The sequence below is a fragment of the Anopheles coustani genome, chromosome 3, assembly GCF_943734705.1.
Source record: "Anopheles coustani chromosome 3, idAnoCousDA_361_x.2, whole genome shotgun sequence".
NCBI classification, from domain to species: domain Eukaryota; kingdom Metazoa; phylum Arthropoda; class Insecta; order Diptera; family Culicidae; genus Anopheles; species Anopheles coustani.
The window spans coordinates 52,508,228-52,528,635 of record NC_071288.1 but is presented as its reverse complement, the minus strand read 5'-3'; the positions used below and the strand labels follow the sequence as shown (position 1 = coordinate 52,528,635).

At 39.0% G+C, this 20,408-nt stretch overlaps 1 protein-coding gene across 1 annotated transcript; it reads right to left on the bottom strand.

The window, feature by feature from the left end:
• Positions 1-9,596: 9,596 nt before the first annotated feature.
• On the bottom strand, positions 9,597-20,092 carry LOC131262687 (uncharacterized). Its single transcript, XM_058264746.1, has 5 exons — positions 20,012-20,092; positions 11,067-11,290; positions 10,835-10,977; positions 9,923-10,064; positions 9,597-9,831 (listed from the first exon to the last, which is right to left on the bottom strand). Exons 1-5 carry the CDS (start codon positions 20,090-20,092, stop codon positions 9,597-9,599), a joined length of 825 nt encoding a protein of 274 aa, XP_058120729.1.
• Positions 20,093-20,408: the final 316 nt, after the last annotated feature.

Here is a 20,408-nt window from a genome sequence, read left to right as displayed (position 1 = left end):
CCCTTTTGCTCTCCTTTCCATTTTCTCATCTTGTTGTGTTCATTTGGAATGCGTCCGTTACATAAACAACTTGTCAAGTGGTTTTTGAATCCATTTGAATGCTTCTATTTGCGGTGCACCATCCTACGCCAAAGTTATCATTTAACATAAGGACTTATGCCAAAACCATCTTGGTGCCTTACTGACAATGGTCAGTAAGTAGTTAGTACTTTGATTGTTCGCATTATTGAAAAATTGGTGCATGCATGATAGGTCATGCTACTCAAGCAATATTTTCGCCCCAATTGAGACCCTCATTAAAGGCTCAGCATCCACATGCGACTCAATCATGCGCTTCATTCGGTTCGATGTGACGGTAAAACAATCGGTTCTTGATTAATTTTCAAGGCGGCTCATGTTTTTCCATTGGCAAACCACTCTACCAACAATTTCAGAACAGTTTTTTTCATCCGTCTTCGTCCAATCGGATGATATTCGACCTCATAAGCAAAGAAGATGTTTGTCTGCCTATTTTGCGACAAAAAGGAATTATGAGGATTTCTCTGGCCTCCAAAGTCGTATCGTATCCAAATGCTCTCGGATAGCTTAAATAATAATCCTTCATTTTTAATTTTGTTAAATAATTGTTCCTCGCAAAGCAAATGGCATTTTTTAAATGTTTTGACTTACCGTATACTTTCTTTTGTGGTATAGTATGTTTAAAAGAATAGAATATTTTTCTTGTAATCTTGTGGCAAGTAAGACCATACGACCAGCTTATACGAAATATAGTTCAATATGCACGTGCGCCAATAAACAATATACAATAACATGTTTCTCCAAGGAGAAAAGTATTGTTTCTCCTGGATGGAGTGGCAAACATATAAAGTAAATTTAAATTCCAGATCGAAAACGTAGAATTCCCATGTTTATTTGTTTATGTTGTATTCGGGAAAATGGAAACACTCCCAGCACTTGGTGGCTTGCTATGGTATGATAATCAACATTTCCAGCGCGTCTCGATCATAAGTCTCGTTATTAGAGTTTCTAATCAACGCAGCAATGGTTCTGCACTCCGTTTGGATACCTCAGAATCGCCCCGACTAATTATTATTTATAACACCGGGTGGCACTCAAAACCTGGATATTAACGTGCCTAGGACCAGGTGGTCTTCTGGTCACCATTGGACCGTGGTAGGAAGGCTGCGAATTTTCGGTGAAAATAATCTAATGCATCCATTATCATTAACGTGCCGAGAAGGAAAGTTATTGGGAAAGGGGTAGTATGAGGTTGGTTCGCTATGCTTCAATGAAGGTTTGCAATAGATACCTTCGTTTCTAGTACGCTTATGGTGAATTATTTTCTTTAAGCTTTTTGTTTAAAGGAACACGTGTTTTTTTTTATTGGACGTTTTCGAAATTTGGTTGAAGTTGGGTCGATATCCTTAATGACGAAAAGATGCCGTGAAGTTTACTAAAACCGTTTCAATGATGCTCCTTTCGGATTAACCGGATTTGTTGATTTTTAAAATTGTGAGCGTTAATGCCGAATTTATGGTCTAGTAAAACCACAGTGCGTACCGTTATGCACGATCATCTATGCCAAACGCGACTCCAAGCCGACATCCCACTCCGTCCACCTGCTCAGGGCCTGATTTTGCACCCATAGATTGTATAAGGCATCGAATAGACGATCCCTTGAAGGGCCGCCTTCGCAGGGAACTGTGCCACTCGGGCCCGGGTTCCGTTACGGACCGATGCATAAAGTAATCAATCAACACGCACTACCCCGCCGATGATTGATGCAGCACGCGATAACCGGAGCGAGTGGGCAAGCGAGTGCGAAAGCGAGTTGAGTGGAGAGTGGAGTCGCGAATCAACTCCGGCACAGTTCCGTTGTCCTTAATTTCGCTCGCCACCAGCCGGACGGTCGCTCGCCAGTTTCGCTATGAATATTAACAATCATGGAACTGGAGGACGCGTGGACAGCGTGCCAGGGGAAAGGGATGAATCAAATTTTGTTTGTTCTTAGCTTCGTTTTATCCAATCACAAAAACTTTCAACGATGAAAGGATCGTCTTCTTTGATGGGTGGATCTGCTTTGACTTCCAATGTTTCTTTTATCAACGGGATGCTCAGGTGAAAAGATAACTTACCGCACATGCTGGAATACAAAGTGTCGTTGCAGTATCTTATGTTTTAGGAAATAATTTTTGGTTTAAAGATTTACTATTACTTTTTAACCATCTTTTGCGTGCTGTCCGTTTATTGTACAGGTTTTACGAGGTTAACATTTAAAGACTCATGGCGTTATTCCACACGCTCTTGTCTCATTCCCTGGCTTATGTTGCTAAGGTGTGAGCCTTAAATAACGATCCCTCCTGCGAACCAATCGATGATGCTTGCCTCCGTGCCATTCGATAGATGTTGAGGCAGACGAATTTGCGACGAACCGGAAAACCTTCGCCCCGGTACCATTTCCACCGGTATCGCTGTCCGCATCGAAAGCTGACGGGTCGTTGGGTTGCGAAAACAGATTATCCAAGAGGGTGTAGAATATTAGGCGAACGGAAACTGTTCGAGTGTTTGTTCATGAGGTTAACGTAACACCAGAAGAAACTAAAGCCCCCTTCTTCGAAAGGCTGTGAGGTGAAGAAACATCAGGAAGGTGCCAGCGCGAATAGTAAATTCACCGAATCCTTACCCCGCGCTCGTTTGATGGAACCGGTTGTGTGACACGCATCGGTTTCGTAGGACCGGATTTTCAAACACAGATGTGGAAGTGAAACTTTCCCACGGGAAAGTGTTCCGTGCTTGTCACCCGCGGGGTGGTTTATCCGCTGGGAGATTGGCTTGGGATCTTTTACCTGGGCAACCGATGCCGGCGTAGGTGATGAAAGGTTAGATACGTTCGTTGAATTTAAGATTCCGGTCGCGTTGTAGCTCGTGCGTGGAAAATTTGGAACCAATGACAAAATTCTCGCTTTTGTCTTTTGGAAATTTTTATCTTGTTGGAAAGAGTAGAACCATGAAGTGGTTGGCACTACACATACCCTGCATTAGCACGTTTCTGTCGATTCAAACACGTTTATAAAATTTAGAACAACGTTGTTATGTTCTATTCGTTATTATTTGTTGAAAAACTAATACTTTACCTATACTTTTATTATCCTACGATCCGTCTCTGATTATCCGACCTCTGACACACCGTTAGAATTATACTTCCCATCCCCGGCCGCTTAATTCGACGAGTTTTCGCAAAGTTCGTAACAATCAAAACGTACGAGTAATTTTCCCAAATAAGAATCGCATGCCAAAACATCACTGAATGTGCGCGAGTTATATCGAAGGTTTTTGAACAAGGGTTTTCAAATTGAAAACTGCCCGGCATGTGACCTGCTATCCCTAACTCTCTACATAACCCTTTAAACAAATAAGATAATCTGTTTATCGTCAACCACACCGTACCTCCCGATCGGTGCACGAGCCACGGAAACCACGAACGGTATTATTTCTGCCAAAACATTTACGTAACATGCTTACTATCTACGCATGGATGCTTTCGACGGTACCGCAATCGTCTGTGGGCTGGCTTTACGTACTGAATCCCGATTTCATCAGCCCAGGGAAGCACTTGGTTGCACCACGAGATTGCCAACGTGTTGTCTGTATGCCCGCAATATAATCCCCACACATGAAATAAAGCGTACGAACGTTTACTTTTCTCACGGCGCCGGGTGGGGGGTTTGCTTAAGACGGTTTCCACGCACAATCCGACAGGTGTTTTCCATCATCACACCCGGCCACATATTGGGCCACCGATAGGAGTCAAAAGGTATCATTAACAGGGCGCAAACATGGTTGGGCTTGGAAGTTGGCCTTCGGCATGGCAAGCCTGTACCTGTTTGTCTTCAGTACGAAGGGAGTTGTTTGTTCATTGTGTACCGGTCGTTATATCTGGCTAAATATAGAACAAAAAATTAGTAAAGGCTTGGGAAAGCAAAGGTAAGGTTGCTCTGTACTTTGCTCTGTCAATTGAATTTATTGAATGATTTATTTACATCAAACATGGTTTTATTTTAGGAAAGTTAAAGAGAAAACAATGTTACACGCAATATGCTGTAATTCGTGGGAAAGGATTTTTCCTTTTTCTTGTCTCTTGCCTTGTTTCATAGCAATGGAAAAGCCGTAGAACCAAGAGAAAAACAAATGCTCCATATCCCTATATCCTATATTCTTACTTTCGGTATCTACGGTTCGTTGAGTAGAAAAAAATGGTATGTTTGATGGTTTTTGTTTCGACACATCCAAAAAGTTTTACCGGTATTTTTAGCTAGGCAACGAACATAAATATCGTGAAATAATAAAAACATAAGCGTCACTGCGTTATTATGAAACAAGATTTTTAATGAGAACAGATTCTTTGAAGTGGTAGGTAAACTCAAGAGTACCAAAAGCATCAACTTTGAGTTGTCTTTAAAGCGATATTAAATTCGGAGACCCATTTGGTCGCCAAATGGTTCCTTCATTCGAACTACCTTCTACAAGGGACAGTGTTTCGACTCTTCCTATATTTTTAATTTTGTTCAACTAAAACAGAAGTGTTATCTAAATTCAATTCAATTCAATTAAATGTTTGGGTTTTTTAAGATAGTTGTGGCGTCGCTAAGTTGTTTGCTTTGGTCTAACCGAAAAAAAAAAACAAAAATTGTTGGAAAATGCGAAAACTTGCTCGCATGGAAAGTGCAAAAGTCACAACCGTACGCCAATAAATCGTAATAATCTTATGTTTTACCAAACTATGAGAGCCAAAATCGGTGCCTTGAAAAAACCCATCCGCACTACCACAAACAGTTTTGTAAGTTAAGAAAAAAAAATAAACGTGTGAAATCTGTTTTACTTCGTTGGTCCCGGGCCGTTTGGTCTATCGTTTTTACTCATCGAGGTCTTAATTTATAGTCTTTCTTCCATGGGCAGCCGAGTGGTGTGGTATCTTCGGTGGACGGTCAAGCGCAAGAAAAATGGCAACGTTGGACAGGTTAGTTTTTCATCGTTGAAGCGTAACAAAATGCATTCCCAAAGTGCTGCCACGGTACTGAGTGGTGGGTAATTAAATTTCCTTTTTTTGTGTTGCTCCTAAGCAAACAAATTCCCCGAAGACTCCATCCGTGATCTTGGTGAACAAATGGAATGAAAAGAAAAGCTTCTCGGTTGCCATCCCCATCATCCTTAGAGGTTTGTCGTGTACTCAATTAAAATGGTACCACATCAGGTGGAACTTGTTTAGTGCATCCGGATGATGGCCATTAATAGAGACAGCACACTTCATAATCACAGCTATGTTTTAAGTGTCGGCATGAGTGCAAGTAAAAAACGAAAGGAAAAATGTTGAAACTGGATCTATATTATATATTTTTACGTTATTCTATCATATCCGCCTGGTGTAAATCTCACCTGCATGCATCGTTGGCTTCGACAGAATGAGCTCATGATTGATTCTTCCACTGGGAATTGATGGCCCATAAGACGAACGATAAGGATGCCAGCGAAGGAGAGCGCGAATTGAGTCCCGAGGATGCAGCTAACATCGTTTGATTTTGTGTGATGGTCATGATCTACAGCACGTCTGGTTGATAAATTACTTTTTTGACTCATCGGCTCGCCTTGGAGTACCGTGGATAGATTTTGAATAATGCATAATACATACATTTTTTTATCGTTGGGTATGCGGGAAAGATTACCACCGATAACGATAAAAACGTGTCTGAACCTTCTTCGAAATGTTACTTCAAACTGAGCATCGACCTAATGGAATATTCAAATTGAATTGCTTTTAAATGAAGTCAATGTGGTTAATGTATTACGTTCACCCTATTTGATCCCGAGCGTGGAAGGATGTTTTGAAATACTTCATTACCGTAGCTTTGATTTAGTCTATTCGACGTGAGAAAAAATAATTGATCATTGGTTTAAATAATTTTCGGTGATTTAAATAAAGTGTTGTTGTTACTGTTGTTGATACATTAAAAAAAAAACAATACTTTGGATTCCTCTCATTATTTCATGCGTTAGTAAACTACTCACGTGCAGATGCGTCTCTAAATTTGGACTCTAATTTGGGAACGCTTTCAAGTTCTCATACTAATTTAAACTAAATCCGATACGGATCCCTCTAGCATATCCCACGTCGAAGCATCAGACCAAGCAAAAGCATTCGCAGAAGGTTTTGAAAAGGATACACTCGGGGACGACACAATTCATAGCTGATACCTTTAAGCCCTGGATTGAATTCCCCATTTTTGGTTCTAGGTTCAGCCCGCTTCTAATGGTTCAGGTTTTCACAGAGCTGGATGAATTATTTAGATACCCATTTTTCGTGGCACCCTTTTTGTCGGTGGCGCATTTGACTGATTCGACAATGATCGATTTAACTTTTTTATTTCTACCCGAAGTGGTAGGTAACATAAAACAAAGGGGACCACATGCTGGCATGTATTCATCTTCTGGGTATCCTTATATTTCTTGCGCTGACATCCATAAAATGCTTCGTTTTGCGAATATCCTTCCAATGACTGGTGCGCCTGATTCGTTAGGATGCGTATGCGGACCATTATCAACATTTTGCAAAAGACGTGGCAAAAGTGCCAGTTCGAAGAAACAGAAGTTGTCGGATAAACGATGATAAATGTTCTTCAAATTTGATTGCCATCTTGTTACGACGTGTTACAAAATAAAAATATAAAAAATATATGTTTGCTGTTGTAACATATTGTGCTGTAATTGAAATTACAGTTTTTTGCCTCTTTTCATGGCTTTCATGGCACTGTATTTGTGATTATAGAGTATAAGAAAGTTTTGTTTGTACACCTTATCTATTTATAAAATAAATAGTTTATATTTTACAAAAAAAAAAAAGAGGGGAGCTAATATTAAACGTTGGTGAGAATTATTGAAGTACGTATGTACGAGAATAATCTGTGATAAACCCACCTCAAAAAAATCTTTATTTATGATGCGCCCACGAACATATTGGATTTGAACATGTTTCGTACCTTGCATCTTTTTTTGTTCAGTTGTAGCAGTTTACATTTCCCATTCATTAGCCATATCAAAACTAACGACATCAAGCACAGATAAAATTTACAGAGCATAAAAAATTTATGTGACACGACGCGTGCGTCATCCATATATAGGTGACGTGGAACCGAAATGTGTTAAATGAGTGCGAACCATGCGCCTCCATTCTTATGTGAAACACCAGGCGCCTCCATTGGCCGGTGCGGTTTTGATTGAATGTTTTACTTTTCAAATTTTCACGCAATTTAACAGCTATGCTTGTCTTTCTGTTCATAATAGAACGTGTGTGATAAACGAACAAATTGTTTCAAGTTACTATGCTTGTAACAACTCTCCAATTAAGAGCATTCAGTTCGTTCAAAAAAGTCAGCACACGTGATGTTATTTTTCCGAAAAATGAATCACACGGTCTGGTTGCATACACAAAATTTATCGTTTACTGATCAGAACCAGCTAAAATATGCCAGTTGGTTAAAAAAGCATGACTTGAGGGAACGGAAAAGCTCTTTATGAATCCTTTCATGTGATTATATCCGCCAATAAACATCACAAGAAAAGAAAGATATCAGACCTATGTAAACAAACAAACACGCCTTTCGTAATGGAGCATACAACCTCCCTCCTTCCTTCTCAAACTGCTCTGAAGGACGGACGATGCACAGGCAACATTTTCCCCTATGTTATCCATTATCGACCAAATTAGAAATATAAAGCTCTCTGGATGCTGACGAATCTTAAACTATGTATTTTCTCTTTTTTCATGTTTCGATGATCGTGTTTTTCACAACTTATACTAAACAGTGTGAGATTTAATTCGGTCAACGAATTTTGAACCTTTCTGTATGAAGCAACATTTTTTGCATGGAGCGAGGCTTGATATACGTATCTACCCGTGTGTGAAAATGCCGAAGCCACAAACATCTGCGAGAAGAATTGTGAATGTGTTGTTGTTTTTCATAAAAAAATTAATTTATATCCAAGATGCGGTTGAATGATAAAGACGGGATTTTATTGCGATGAAGCACAGAACATGTTATCTCATGCTTAGTGTTGAATACATGTAAGGAATTCTGAGTAAATCAAAGAACGTTGTTGGTGAAGGCTGGCAATTGGGAAAGTTACGGTAAGCTTTTCGGGGAATTCGCGTGAACAAATCATGGGTTTTTACGGTGGGAAGAAAAATTGCAACCTTCGAAGTCCAACGCCTGTCTACTGCTTTCGGTTGGCACAATGCCGAGAATGAAATCGTCAGGGAAAACGTTTCTCGACACCAAAAGACAAGAGGCGACAATGTACAAAAAGCAAATACCCTACATAAAAAACGAAGTGAGTGTCGATTCATATTTTTAAACGCAGCTGCTATGATACTATGTAAAATTTGAAAATTCCACATAATGTCGAATCTTTTTTTGCAACGCAACTGTTATGGCACTATGTAATTTTTTTTAAGCTCTCCATAAAGAAGTGAGTATCGATTCATATTTTGTAACGCATCTGTTATGATACAATGTAAAATTTATTAAATTCTCCATAATGAGGGTCTCGGATAATGAAAAGCAGGTTTTGTGAATTGAAACTGTTTCGAATAATTTTTAAGCCAGTACGAGCAACAATTTTCAATTCAGCTAAAAAAACAGATGAACGCTCAATTTTCGTTTGTTTCAAAGTATCTACTATTAAATCAGTGTTACAAAGAAAACTTACCAGCTTCAGTTATGTATAATTTTTGCAACAAATTTATTCAAATTCTAATTTGTTTTCATATAATAAAGAAAGTTCGTTGAAACTAATTATAAATATAAACTATATAAAATAATGGTCGTAACGTAACACTTCTTTCTCAATTTAACTTTTCAAGATATCACGCAGGTTCGAGATATTCACTAGAAAACATTTGTAATCTACGTAGCTCTCGGACGTGTTTCCAGGAAAAAATAAATTTATAGTGTTGTGTAATACACTTCTATAAAGATCAGCAACAGCTTTAAACAACAGCTCTATTTAGCTTAAATATATTTAACGGGATGAAATGTTTTCGTTAATTTATTTTCTAATAAATATAATTAACATACATATTATGAAACTTATGAGTAATACAAAACCAAATATTTGACTCTGTTTTACGGTGAAACCCTCGTTGGTACATACGTAGCCAGTTTACTTTCCCAAAGCATACAACTAACAAATTTTCACTCCTTAATCCATTGTGAAGAATAATATCCTTACGTACCACAAAAATTCGTCCATCGTCTCGGGCCTTGCAAGAATCGCACTGGTTAGTCCACGTGCTAGTAATTCTTTCAAAAATTTTGCTTTCCCACATCCTTCCCACTTCCCACCAACGATTCGAAGAATCCCTATCAGGCCAGATTGCAACCGCAAAGCCGATTACGAGCATCTCTTATCCTTCCCCGGGAACGGCGCCCGCATTTCGTTTGCCTCGTTTCACGATTTCACCTCGTTAATGTATTTTTTGTTGTCTTGCTACAAGGTTCATTTCCTTTTGAATTCGGTACAATTTTCACGCACACCACGATGATTTACGGTGAGAAAAAGTTCCCCACCACCGGTAGCAGCGAAAGCCCAACGGAAATCCCCAGAGTGCCTCGGGTCGGCCGATCGGCCGAGCAGATTTCATGCTCGATCTTATCACAGTTCGCAAAGTGTCGGTCCGTGGAGAGCAGCTTGGCTACACGACGCAGGAAGACGGCAGAATCCGGCCGGCATTTGTACCGGGCGCTCTGGTACACGCAGTTTTCGTACGCATAGCGTGCGCTGACAGTAAAAAATAACAAAATCAAAATGTAACGCAGACGATTCCGATTCAGTGTACATCATGGATGACGGAAGTCATGGTTTCAGTTACCAGCAAAAGTGCATGTACTGCAAGTTGAAGGATTGTTCCGAAGTCCGGGCGATCTCCACCTTCAGGATGTCGACAAACTCCTTCGAGCACTCATCGAGGTCGTGGTGCACATGCTGGAAACATCCCTTGTGCCAAAGGAACTCTAGAAAGGAATTGCATGCAAGCGTGTCAAATAAAATGGGTAAGTAAAATGAGAGAAGGACAGTAGCAGGAAATCAAAGTCGGAGGCTTAAGAATAGGGCACTCTTTAGTTAAGTAAACTGATAGTTTCATTCTTTTCCATAGAGAAAAGGTATTCTGAAACGCTTTGTTTGAGAAAATGGGAAGCTATGAAAACAACCCTGTATCAAAACCAGGCATTCCAAGTCGAACATGTTAACAACCTTCACAACATTTGTTTTTAAATATTAGAACATGTTATAATAACTCGTTACGCCAAGAAAAATAAGATAATGAGAATTTGTTGCTAGCTAGTCTTTTTTCGTATAATCTAAATACAATTTCAAACAAGATGGTGTTATGTGATTTTTCAATCACCTTCCTTGTATGATTGCCACTTATATAGTATCTTTTTAGAAGACGTATCTTTTAGATAGTATCTTTTTAGAATATTCGTTAGAATGAAAAGAAGAAGAAGCCCCCTGAAAAGTAGACTGGCGTTAGATGATTTTGAAGAACAAGGTAAAAATACTTAAAGTTGGTCCGATATTCAATTGTCTGACATTGACTGCCAGTTACTGTAGTGCTAAAGGAGAGTGAACGTTATTGCTTGCGAATATTCACTTCACATCATCCTTGTTTCTTGGAAATTGGACTCGACACTTCTATTTCATTAAATTGTCAATTCTTCCGTTGCGTGATTTCTCAAATTCCTTTGCCCGCAAGTCAAGCCTACATTTGTCCTCGTCCTACCTTGCTGGAACGCCCGGTCCCGGCAGAGGAACGCGTACAGCCGCTTCGCCCCGTACACCTCGTTGTCGATGATGAGCCGCTCCTTGCCGTCCACGCACACTTCCAGGTAACGCTCCACACACTGCATGCCCCGGTCGAACAGGCTGTGGGAATGAGAGAAACAGGACAGCGGAATCAACTTCACTTCCGGCTACTCCCGGCGTGGGCTACCGTGGATTTCGTTCGTACGCACACGCAACGGCTGCCGATTTGCTCCACCGTTTCCGGTATCTGTACACTGTGCAGCAGCTCCACGGCAACGCTCGGCGTGTAGTTATGGAAGCATCTGTCCAGCAATTGCGCAATCTGGCCACACACTGGTTCCGGGAAGGGTTCGGGTGTGTTGTTGGATTCTTTTGGACGAAATGAAAGAGCGAAAACAAGGCAGAGAAAAACAATAAAGGTTGTGAAAACAATCTGGGTTTCCCCAACAGTTGGGCAATCTGGTGCTGAAATTAATGCAAAAGTTGATTAGCACGCCATCAGTTTGACGGAGCTGTGGTGTTCCAGCGCTAGCGTTCCTGAGGCCAACTGTTTGTACCCCGGAATGGTGGAATTATCTTTTCTAAGATAAATAAGTGATGAGCTTCTAGCGAACTGTTACCACTCGTATTGATATCCTCAGAACCTTGTTAAATACTTGTTAAATGTTAGTTTCAAACCATTTTCAGTCTGCTATCGTAACTCGTTCGCGTGGAATCGCTTCCGGCGTTTCATCTAATTGTTTCTGAAGAGGCCGTCATCAGAAGTTCTTTTGACGATTTGAAAAGCGATACTGCATTCCCGATAAAAACATCACTCAACGGCAGGCAGGAACATATCAACACCAGGCTAAGCATTTCGCATGAAACAATTTTACAGCGTGGAGCAATTCACAGGCAAAAACGTACTGGAATTTCCGCACTATAGCAACGCAAAAACGCGTGTTGGCGTACAACGGTGGTCTAAATTGGAGCTAGTGTTAGTAGTGTTTATACTGGGGCTCTGAAACGGTAGTCTCTGTAGAATGTTGCCGAAATGCATGATCTATCATGATCGCCATAGAGCCACTGATTGAATACGTCGCTTTAGGCAACTTTCAACGCTAACCGCTCGCAAAAAGTGTTTGGGCAACCAGGTTAACCCTGTTGCCGGGCGAAGGTTTCACTGATATTCGGGTACGGGCATTGTGATGGCTGTGGGTGTCTGTCTTCCATTCCCGGAAGATCCCACCCACCCCTTCTCTTCTCCGATGGTGTCGACTTGTATTTCCAAAATAACTTCTGGCGTAATAAATTCCGCTACGGTAAATCCACTTACAGCGAGACTTCGAATGGATCATTTATGTTGTTGAGATATTTTTTATATCTCACTCAACTAAACGTTGACCAACAACAGGTGCTTACAACATAAAGTGCGTGGGTTTGAACAAAAAGCCATTCTTTCTGCTTGATTACAAAGAGAGTGTAGCCCTTGCTAAGTAGCATAAGAAATACAAAAAATTGCACGCTTCCGCTGCCATAATTCATCGTGGGATGTACACTCGAGGAAATGGTAATCTTTGCCAAACATTGTAGATCCACTTGGCATTAGGTTGGCATTAGATGGGCTAAAAAAGAAAAACGAAAGCAATTTGCGTTTCACTGGCTCCTTCCGGTGGATGGGTGCACCGACAGATAAAGAAAATCCGGGAAAATATCACCTACAAAGAATGTATTAATATTTGAGAACTTCATCTGGCATATTTTAACGGATGGTAGATGATTTCTTTTTCTTAATGTTAAGTTTAGGTGTGGGAATGTGTGGATGGGGTATTTTTTACGTTGTCTTGGTTTCTGTTTTGGCTCAGAATACTTTCATCTTTACAGGGCTTTCATTACGCTGACGTTTTATGTTTCGTACCGTACGTTGTTTTACATATACGCACTTGATATATGCATTTTAATTTATATTGGCGTGGTTGAAATTTTGTGTGTAGAATAAGGGGCTTAAAGATGAAAATATTACCATTCTTTTTTATGGTGTATAAGGCATACTTTTTTGCGAAATTAAACATTACGGTAGATTGCACGTTCTTGACTGTCATAAGGGAAAAATCTCTTTCGCAATGAAATTAATCAATATATCTCGAGAATACTCGGAATCCGCTTGACATCGTCTGTTTGTTTTCTCCTTAAGGGTATAATTGGATTTTCTGGAATACTACTGCCGACTACAATACATGCGAGCACTCGCATATAGTACGTTTGAGTGATACTGTAATTCGCAACGGATAATGATCTTTGCTGCTATTTTGCCAAGAAACCATGTTTGTGTATATTTTTCGTGGTGGTTTATCTCAATTGCGTCGTTTTTATTTTTATGTATCCGTATTTCCGTTATTCGTGTTTTATAGTTATCGTTTATGGTGCAACATTTTGCATAATTATGAACTCTTTTCATCTACACATCAGTTTCGATTCGCATTAATAAACATATTTCGAAATGAAGGAGAAAGCAGAGTAATTTTTTTAAATCGCTATCCAAATAAAGTATTACACGTTTTAACTTCTAACCTAGTAACCTTCTAACTAATACCATTTTTATAATAACTGAAATAATGCTGACATGCTTCTTTACAATTTGTCAACAGATTCTAAGAAAACTGTCATCAACTGGCCTGTTTTCGCAAAAGATTATTCTGTTTATCTTGGACCTTTCCTGCATTCCGCCGCTCGATGCGTCTGCCGCATGGTTGCGCTGAGTTATGGGACGATTTTATTAGGCTTCACGGCCACCTTAGCGCGGCTTGCTCATTTTCACCCACTGTCCCTAAACCATTAGTCTTTTCCAGTCATCCATTGCCCCGTGGGACATTACCGGACGCGCCAAGGTTCATTGAAATCCATTATGATTGCTTTTTTTTGCGTCCCCTCAATTTCACTCCCCGCGGGGCACGAGGATCACGCGAGGAAATGTGTGTGTGCCGCGTTTTGGGAGTGATAAACGTGTCACATTTACACTTCACGAAGCACTACTCTACTTACCACAGAATGAGCCGGAGAGAAGAATGCAGGAGCACAGAAATATCCTTATTATGGCTTTGTGATCCATTGTTTTATTTTGACTGTTTAACCAGAATAGTTGGTATTGGTAGTCAATACTGCTTTGATGGTTTGTTGATTAATGTTCCACGCCAATAAACATCTAAACCTCACAGCACTATGCACATTAACGATGCATGTTCTCTATAAGGAACAGAAAAGACGTACGCCAGAGAACACTTGAGTTTCTTGTTTAGAGACGTGAAAGAGGAACCGTTTCGCGAGGATTCGTTGGCCCGACTGACTACTGTTGGCTTGGACCAAAAGATCGGTAGTCCTGGGATGTGTTGTAGTATACTTAAATGAACATTCCCTCTCAATGTGTATTTTGGAGCTCACGGTAGCTCACGAGCGCGTGGCAATGCGAAGTGTCTGCCGAATATATTTGCCATTTGAGTTAAAACGGAAGCGCATAATATTTATTTTGAAAATATTTACTCCTGCAGGCATCTAATAAAATTAAATATTGCTTGGAATCTATGCAGCGCTAGTAAACACTAGACAGAGTTCAATTCATCAACCGGCTGATCCTAACAGATGGATGAAATGTAAAATCTATTTTTTCGTAGTTTTAGTTACGCAGTACCTGGTTTGAATATTAACAAATGGTACGTCAAAATAAAACGAAACATTTCAATGATGCATAGAACCAGATTTGTTGGAGAATGTCAAAAATCAAATTTACTGCAAGAATGGTCAAATTATCCATACACTACATTTTAGCAGGATGTCGTATTTCAATCACGTGCCGTCCCGAGCCGGATGAACGTGCCATGCAATGAGCTGCTGGTGGTTGGTGTAAAAAATAAATTAGTTCAAATGTACAAAGTAGAACATTTGCTTACGCGGGCTCTTTTTTGGGCGGTAGGTGCCGTTTCGGGTGGGAAAAATGATGTCCACAGGCAATAGACGCTGTTTGGGTTGGTCAAACAACCCAGCCCTGCTTACTAATATGCCGGAAGAAAGAAAGGTACATAATTTTACGAGAATTGAAAGCCTGTAGGTTAATTAAAATTTATAGTCTCCTGCGGGTCGGCTGGTGGGGGACATTATGTTGTTTATTTTTTTTCATGCAGAATGTTTTTGCCTCATTAAAAGTTTCTCCTAGTATTAACCGCACCGCGGGAAATTGTTTCATTAAGAAGCGCGTAAGTTACACTCTCTCTTACAACCTTACCAAATTTGGACACGTCTTTAACGGTCTTTCATGTTTACAAACAAGCGTTTCCTTTTGGGGCGTAAATAACTGAAATTAACATTCCACAATATTTATTTTTTTTGCATGTTGTGTGTTTGTTCAGAACAGGTAGCCTAGAAATGCACAAAAAGATTCTTTTAAGGGTCAGGAAAAGAAAAATATGGTCAAATATATTTTCCATGTTGTCCAAGCAATTTTGTTATTTCTTGTTTTCCATTTTTGCTGTGATTACTTGTCGATAGGTGGAACTGTGAAAATAAACTTTTAAAGAATTCTCCAGATCTCAGCATCATATGCAGGCGAGAACTCACAACAATCTAAACCGTAAACTCGGCGTGTGAACAATCGTCAAATATTATTTGTTATTCACAACAATGTAAACAGGACGTGATTAGGTTTCGCAATAGAAGATTTTCGTTTCAGGGAAAAAAGGGTCTAGGGAAGCTGTTCAATTTTTGCTCTTTTGGAAAATAAGTTAATCTTGGTTGACTTTTTACTTTTTTGCGAAACATATTTCAAATAAGCATGCTGTTTTGATGCTCAAGTTTTACTCTCTGAAAAATAAAATAACCTAGGATGTTTTTTTTTGCCTATGATGTATATATTTGCAATGTGCTAAACCAAAAGGATAAGTTTGTTAAGCATAAAACCAGGAAGTGGTAATATTAATATAGAAAATCATTAAAGAATGTTGAGCGAGCAGTGAATAATTCCTCTGTAACAAACCGTTCCCCTAATCATGAGTGGAATGTTTTCCGTACACATCTTGTTTACCCTGCTTTTGCTTACACATCAATTTCCTATTTCAATAGGCACCTTCCTTTAATGTTCCGGCAGATCGTGAGAGAAATGGTAAAATAGAACTAAATTTAATCACACTTGGCAAGCAGAACGATGTCCGCGAGGAGGAAGTTTTTTCTACGAAGGTAGACAAACTTTTCCACCGTTCCCAAGTGGCACTGAACGATAGATGTCATCTTCATTTTTTACCATACATGTCAACGCAGACATAAAGTTGAAGTAACTTTCATCGCACCAGGACGTGTATGTCCTTCCCCTTCCCGGTGAATGGTTTAGAGTGAAATTAGAATTGGCACCTATTTTCATCATGTGTCCATCACGTTTCGTTCGAATTTTCTCAGCCTGGGGTTGCTCCATCATAGTGATGATTTGACTGTTTGTAACTCGGCGCAGAGGACACAGAGGGTTGAATGAAAGCTTTTGTATATTAGCTTTTTAAGTGGCTTGTGATTTGAACCTCTTCCGAAGCTTCGTTTAAATGTCACCTATTTTGAACAGGTCTGTGTCAATTGAATTAATTATATAGCTGGTACGTTGGTGAAATGCTTAAATTTCTCACGACAAACAAATATTTATAGAATTGGCATTTAGTTTACTTTTACATTCTACTCAACATAAACAGCAACTTTTGCTTCAATTAGTCTCAAGTTTCACAACTTTCGCTGCAGTACATATGTGATGCTTGCTGAACTAAAGCGATTACTATTGATAGGTTAATAGTTCTATCATAAAGCTTTCATTAATCATTGGTATATGGTTTAACGAGGCATGTCTCTGACAATAGTTGAATTCGTTTGCGTAACAATATTCGTAAAATTTAATTAGCGGTAGCACCATTCAAAGGGCGTCTTTTGAGGCACGGTAGCTTATATTACGCAACTGGATGGTAACAAATCATTTGAATGTGACGCGTTGTGCGCTTTTCATGGTTCATGGATTTAGAAATGTGATAATGTGATGCTCCTAGGGGGTTATTAATAAGAGCGTGCACCTTACCTAACAACAATAAATAGTTGCACATAATTTTAGACATTGCTAATTGCATTATTTGAACTATGGATGCAGAGGTTGAACAATCTATTCTGAGGCCCTAAGCTGTGGGGTCACCAGAGCCCTCCAGACATTTCTATTACCGTTAATACATCTATACCAAAGACCAAAGTTGGTCTTATCTTTTTTAGCTTGTAATCTATTACAAATTTTCATATAGTTTTTATATTTATCAATATGAATAAATTGTAAAAAGTAATCTGTTATGTTTGCTAACTCGGATACATATCTTGTAACGAATATTAATTGAATATACTTCGGAAATATCAGGAGAAAAAATATTCTTATAGTTTGAAACCTCTTTGATAATTTCTGATTAGATTTCGATTCAGATTTGATTTTCTATTACTTTTATAAATTCATTAACAGTATGATGTTATACGTAATTGACATTTCCTTATCCACCGTTTGAGATGAATAAAGGGATATGATGGATTCGAAAAATACACGAATTTTCGTTCCATTTTCCTGTTGCGGCATATTTTTGCTTTTGTTGGTTGGATTCTTTCTTTTATCGTGGTTTCGAATAAATTTGCTTTCGTGATGCATGAAGAGGGGAAAAGGGGCTTGCCTGGGCCAATGGTGTGTCTAGGATTTTACCTAGCTCCAACGTCAATCACAAATGTTGAAAAGAACCAGCATTATTATGATATACTTGAGAAAAGTGGGAAAAGTTTTCTCCGGTTATGCGGATGATAGACAAGCGCAAGCTGGAAGTGACACGGATCAACGCCAAGTATGCAGTATGTACAATATATACGACATTGACTTTAATTAAATTCAACGAAAAAAATGTTCTTGTATTGTTGAATACAGTGATTGTCCAATGGATGTTAACAATTTTAGTAGAAAATCATGCCATTATTACAAATTCGAAACCATAAATCTTTACGCAATGAACTGCTTAATAAAATTACTGAGAAACATTCAAAAGCTTGGCAACAATTTTCCCCACTGCAAGTAAGCATTTGGATGGTGTAAGTGGTTATGACCAGCTGCAACTGTTATGGAAATCGAAAAAGGGCGAAAAGAAACCAACGAGAAATTAAAAATAAAAACAAACGCACACAAGAGAGGAGTTCGTTGAAATATTAAACTCCTCATCCTCTTTCTTCCCCGGATTCGTGCTCTACGCGGTTTACCACATGTACCATCTTTAACAGCGTGAGACGTTTAAGGGGTGGTAGGTAAGAGGTTACATTTAATGTTTACTCTGTTGTCTACGCATCGTTCGGAGATTCTTGCAAATAATTCAGATTAAGTATATCCTGGAACAAGTCTTTGATGTTTCGTTAAATCATAAGCGGAATGAAACGAGTGTTTTTTTCAAGGCAAAATAAACTCAAATTTGAATTGAAAATGGAAAATAAGATCAAAATTTCAATGGTATAATGGCAAGAAGTGATTACTGTGCATCGTTTATGTTAAATCTTTAAGTCTCCTCGCAATAGTACTTGTTCAACAAATAATGAGAAACTCCGAATTAAATTGTAAGAAATGAAGATGAAATGGAAAATATACCGTTCCTCAAAAGCAGACACGATTTTCCGTCGCCAATCCTGATGCTCCTTGAGAAATGAGTGCCACGATGAAGCACTATTGAGTGCCCGAGCGCGAGTTCGTAACCGTCGTTCGGCCTAAGGTCGTACGGTACACCACGTAATGAATTCTCGAGACGCGAATTTATCGTTATAATAGGATGCCAAAGGACGACACGCGCCACAGACCGGTTTGTCGTCGTCCTGCGAACGGTAATATATAACGTTTCCGGGTGCCGATGGCTCCCAGCGTCCAACGAGGACACTATACCCCGGACCTGGACTGTAGGTGTTGAGTGTGGTCACGGTCTTAGTGATGGTACCAGCCGCTCTGTCGGGACATCATCGCTTCTCGTATACGTGACAAAGAGTTGTACTAAGTTGTATTATTTGTGCCACATGGTTTGTGATGGTTGTGAATATTTAAGGCGTTTGTGGAGCTACCGTTAGCGTGCTTTCTACACGATAATACCCTTCCGGTGAGGTGCACAAGTAGTGTGTCGTATGGCGGTGAAGTCAATCTGTGCCAGTAAAGTCAATGACGTTACGGCTGTTGATCATGATTGATTGAACGGTGTCTTGGGCGATCGTCAGTGGCAAGAATCTTAAGATGTATTACCAGATATTTGCCAAGGAAAAGACATATCACATTATGGAAAACAATATTGGTGTCATTTGTTGTTTCTGGTGCATATTGTTGGGAAGTAAGTGCCGAAAGTGAAGTCAAGTGTCTTATGAATGTAAAATGATAAGTGTTTCGATTACGATGTATACCAATATTTGTTTTAATGCTTATTGCATTGCTAAATATGGAATCTAATTTGGGACCTTTCAAACTCAATGTAAATAGGGTAACATAATAAAAGTTTTGGATTGTTAATTTGTTTTATGCCGCGTAGCACTTACTTTTACAAACGAAAGTTCTACAAGTTTATTCGAAAAACTAGATCGGTTACATTTACTTCACAGCAACTATCCACTGTACTAAGTCCACATAAACCACAAGCAAGATCAGATTTTTACATATCTTTGATAATTTACCTATTATTAACGATTATCGAGAGATTACTGTTGCATTGAGTATAAATATTTGTTTTCTTTTTGAATACCTTGAAATCCAATTTATTTTTTCCCAAAATTCGGTGTAGCTTCAGAAAAACAATTTTAAGAAGAGAGAATCAGTACCTGTGCTACGATCGTTTCTTTCATGATTGTCATTATGTGCATTGTAATATCCATCAAAAGGGCTTCATCTCGTGGAAATTCGATGGAGTTCGTAACGAATACTATTGATAAAATTCGGATGAAAAAATTATAAACGTTGGATAGGCATTTCGTTTTTGTTTGGATCAATCCATGAAGTTGGTTCATAGAATTTAACTGAAATCAATCAAATTCTCTTGAATTATCGCTGAAAGTAACCCGTCGGTATGGCTTAATAAGATGTTATGGATAGAGAAATGCGAACTAATTGTAAACTGCCACTCACAGTGACCGGCATGATAAAGTGTCCATCTTGAAGTTCCTTGATGTTTACTGAATGCTTTTGTTCAAATCCAAGGAAATGCATTGTGATTATTTTTTACATCTTGTTTAGCATATCCTTTATAATAATGATTTATGAATTAGTGAGAAAATAAACAGTTTAGGTTTAAGAGAAAAACACAAATATTCATTGAAAAATAGAGTGAAACCTTATGAATACCTTAATCATTTAATACCAATGAATTTCGGACAAAAATTCAATTCATGATTTTGTCTTTTTATAATTTTGAGTAATTTTTCTAAAAAACCATATAGGAGTGTATCCAGTTATGGGCCTAGTTACGTTTTTCGCATTTACTTCGCAGTTTAGTAACTGTAACTTTTTTTTGTTCACAACAGTG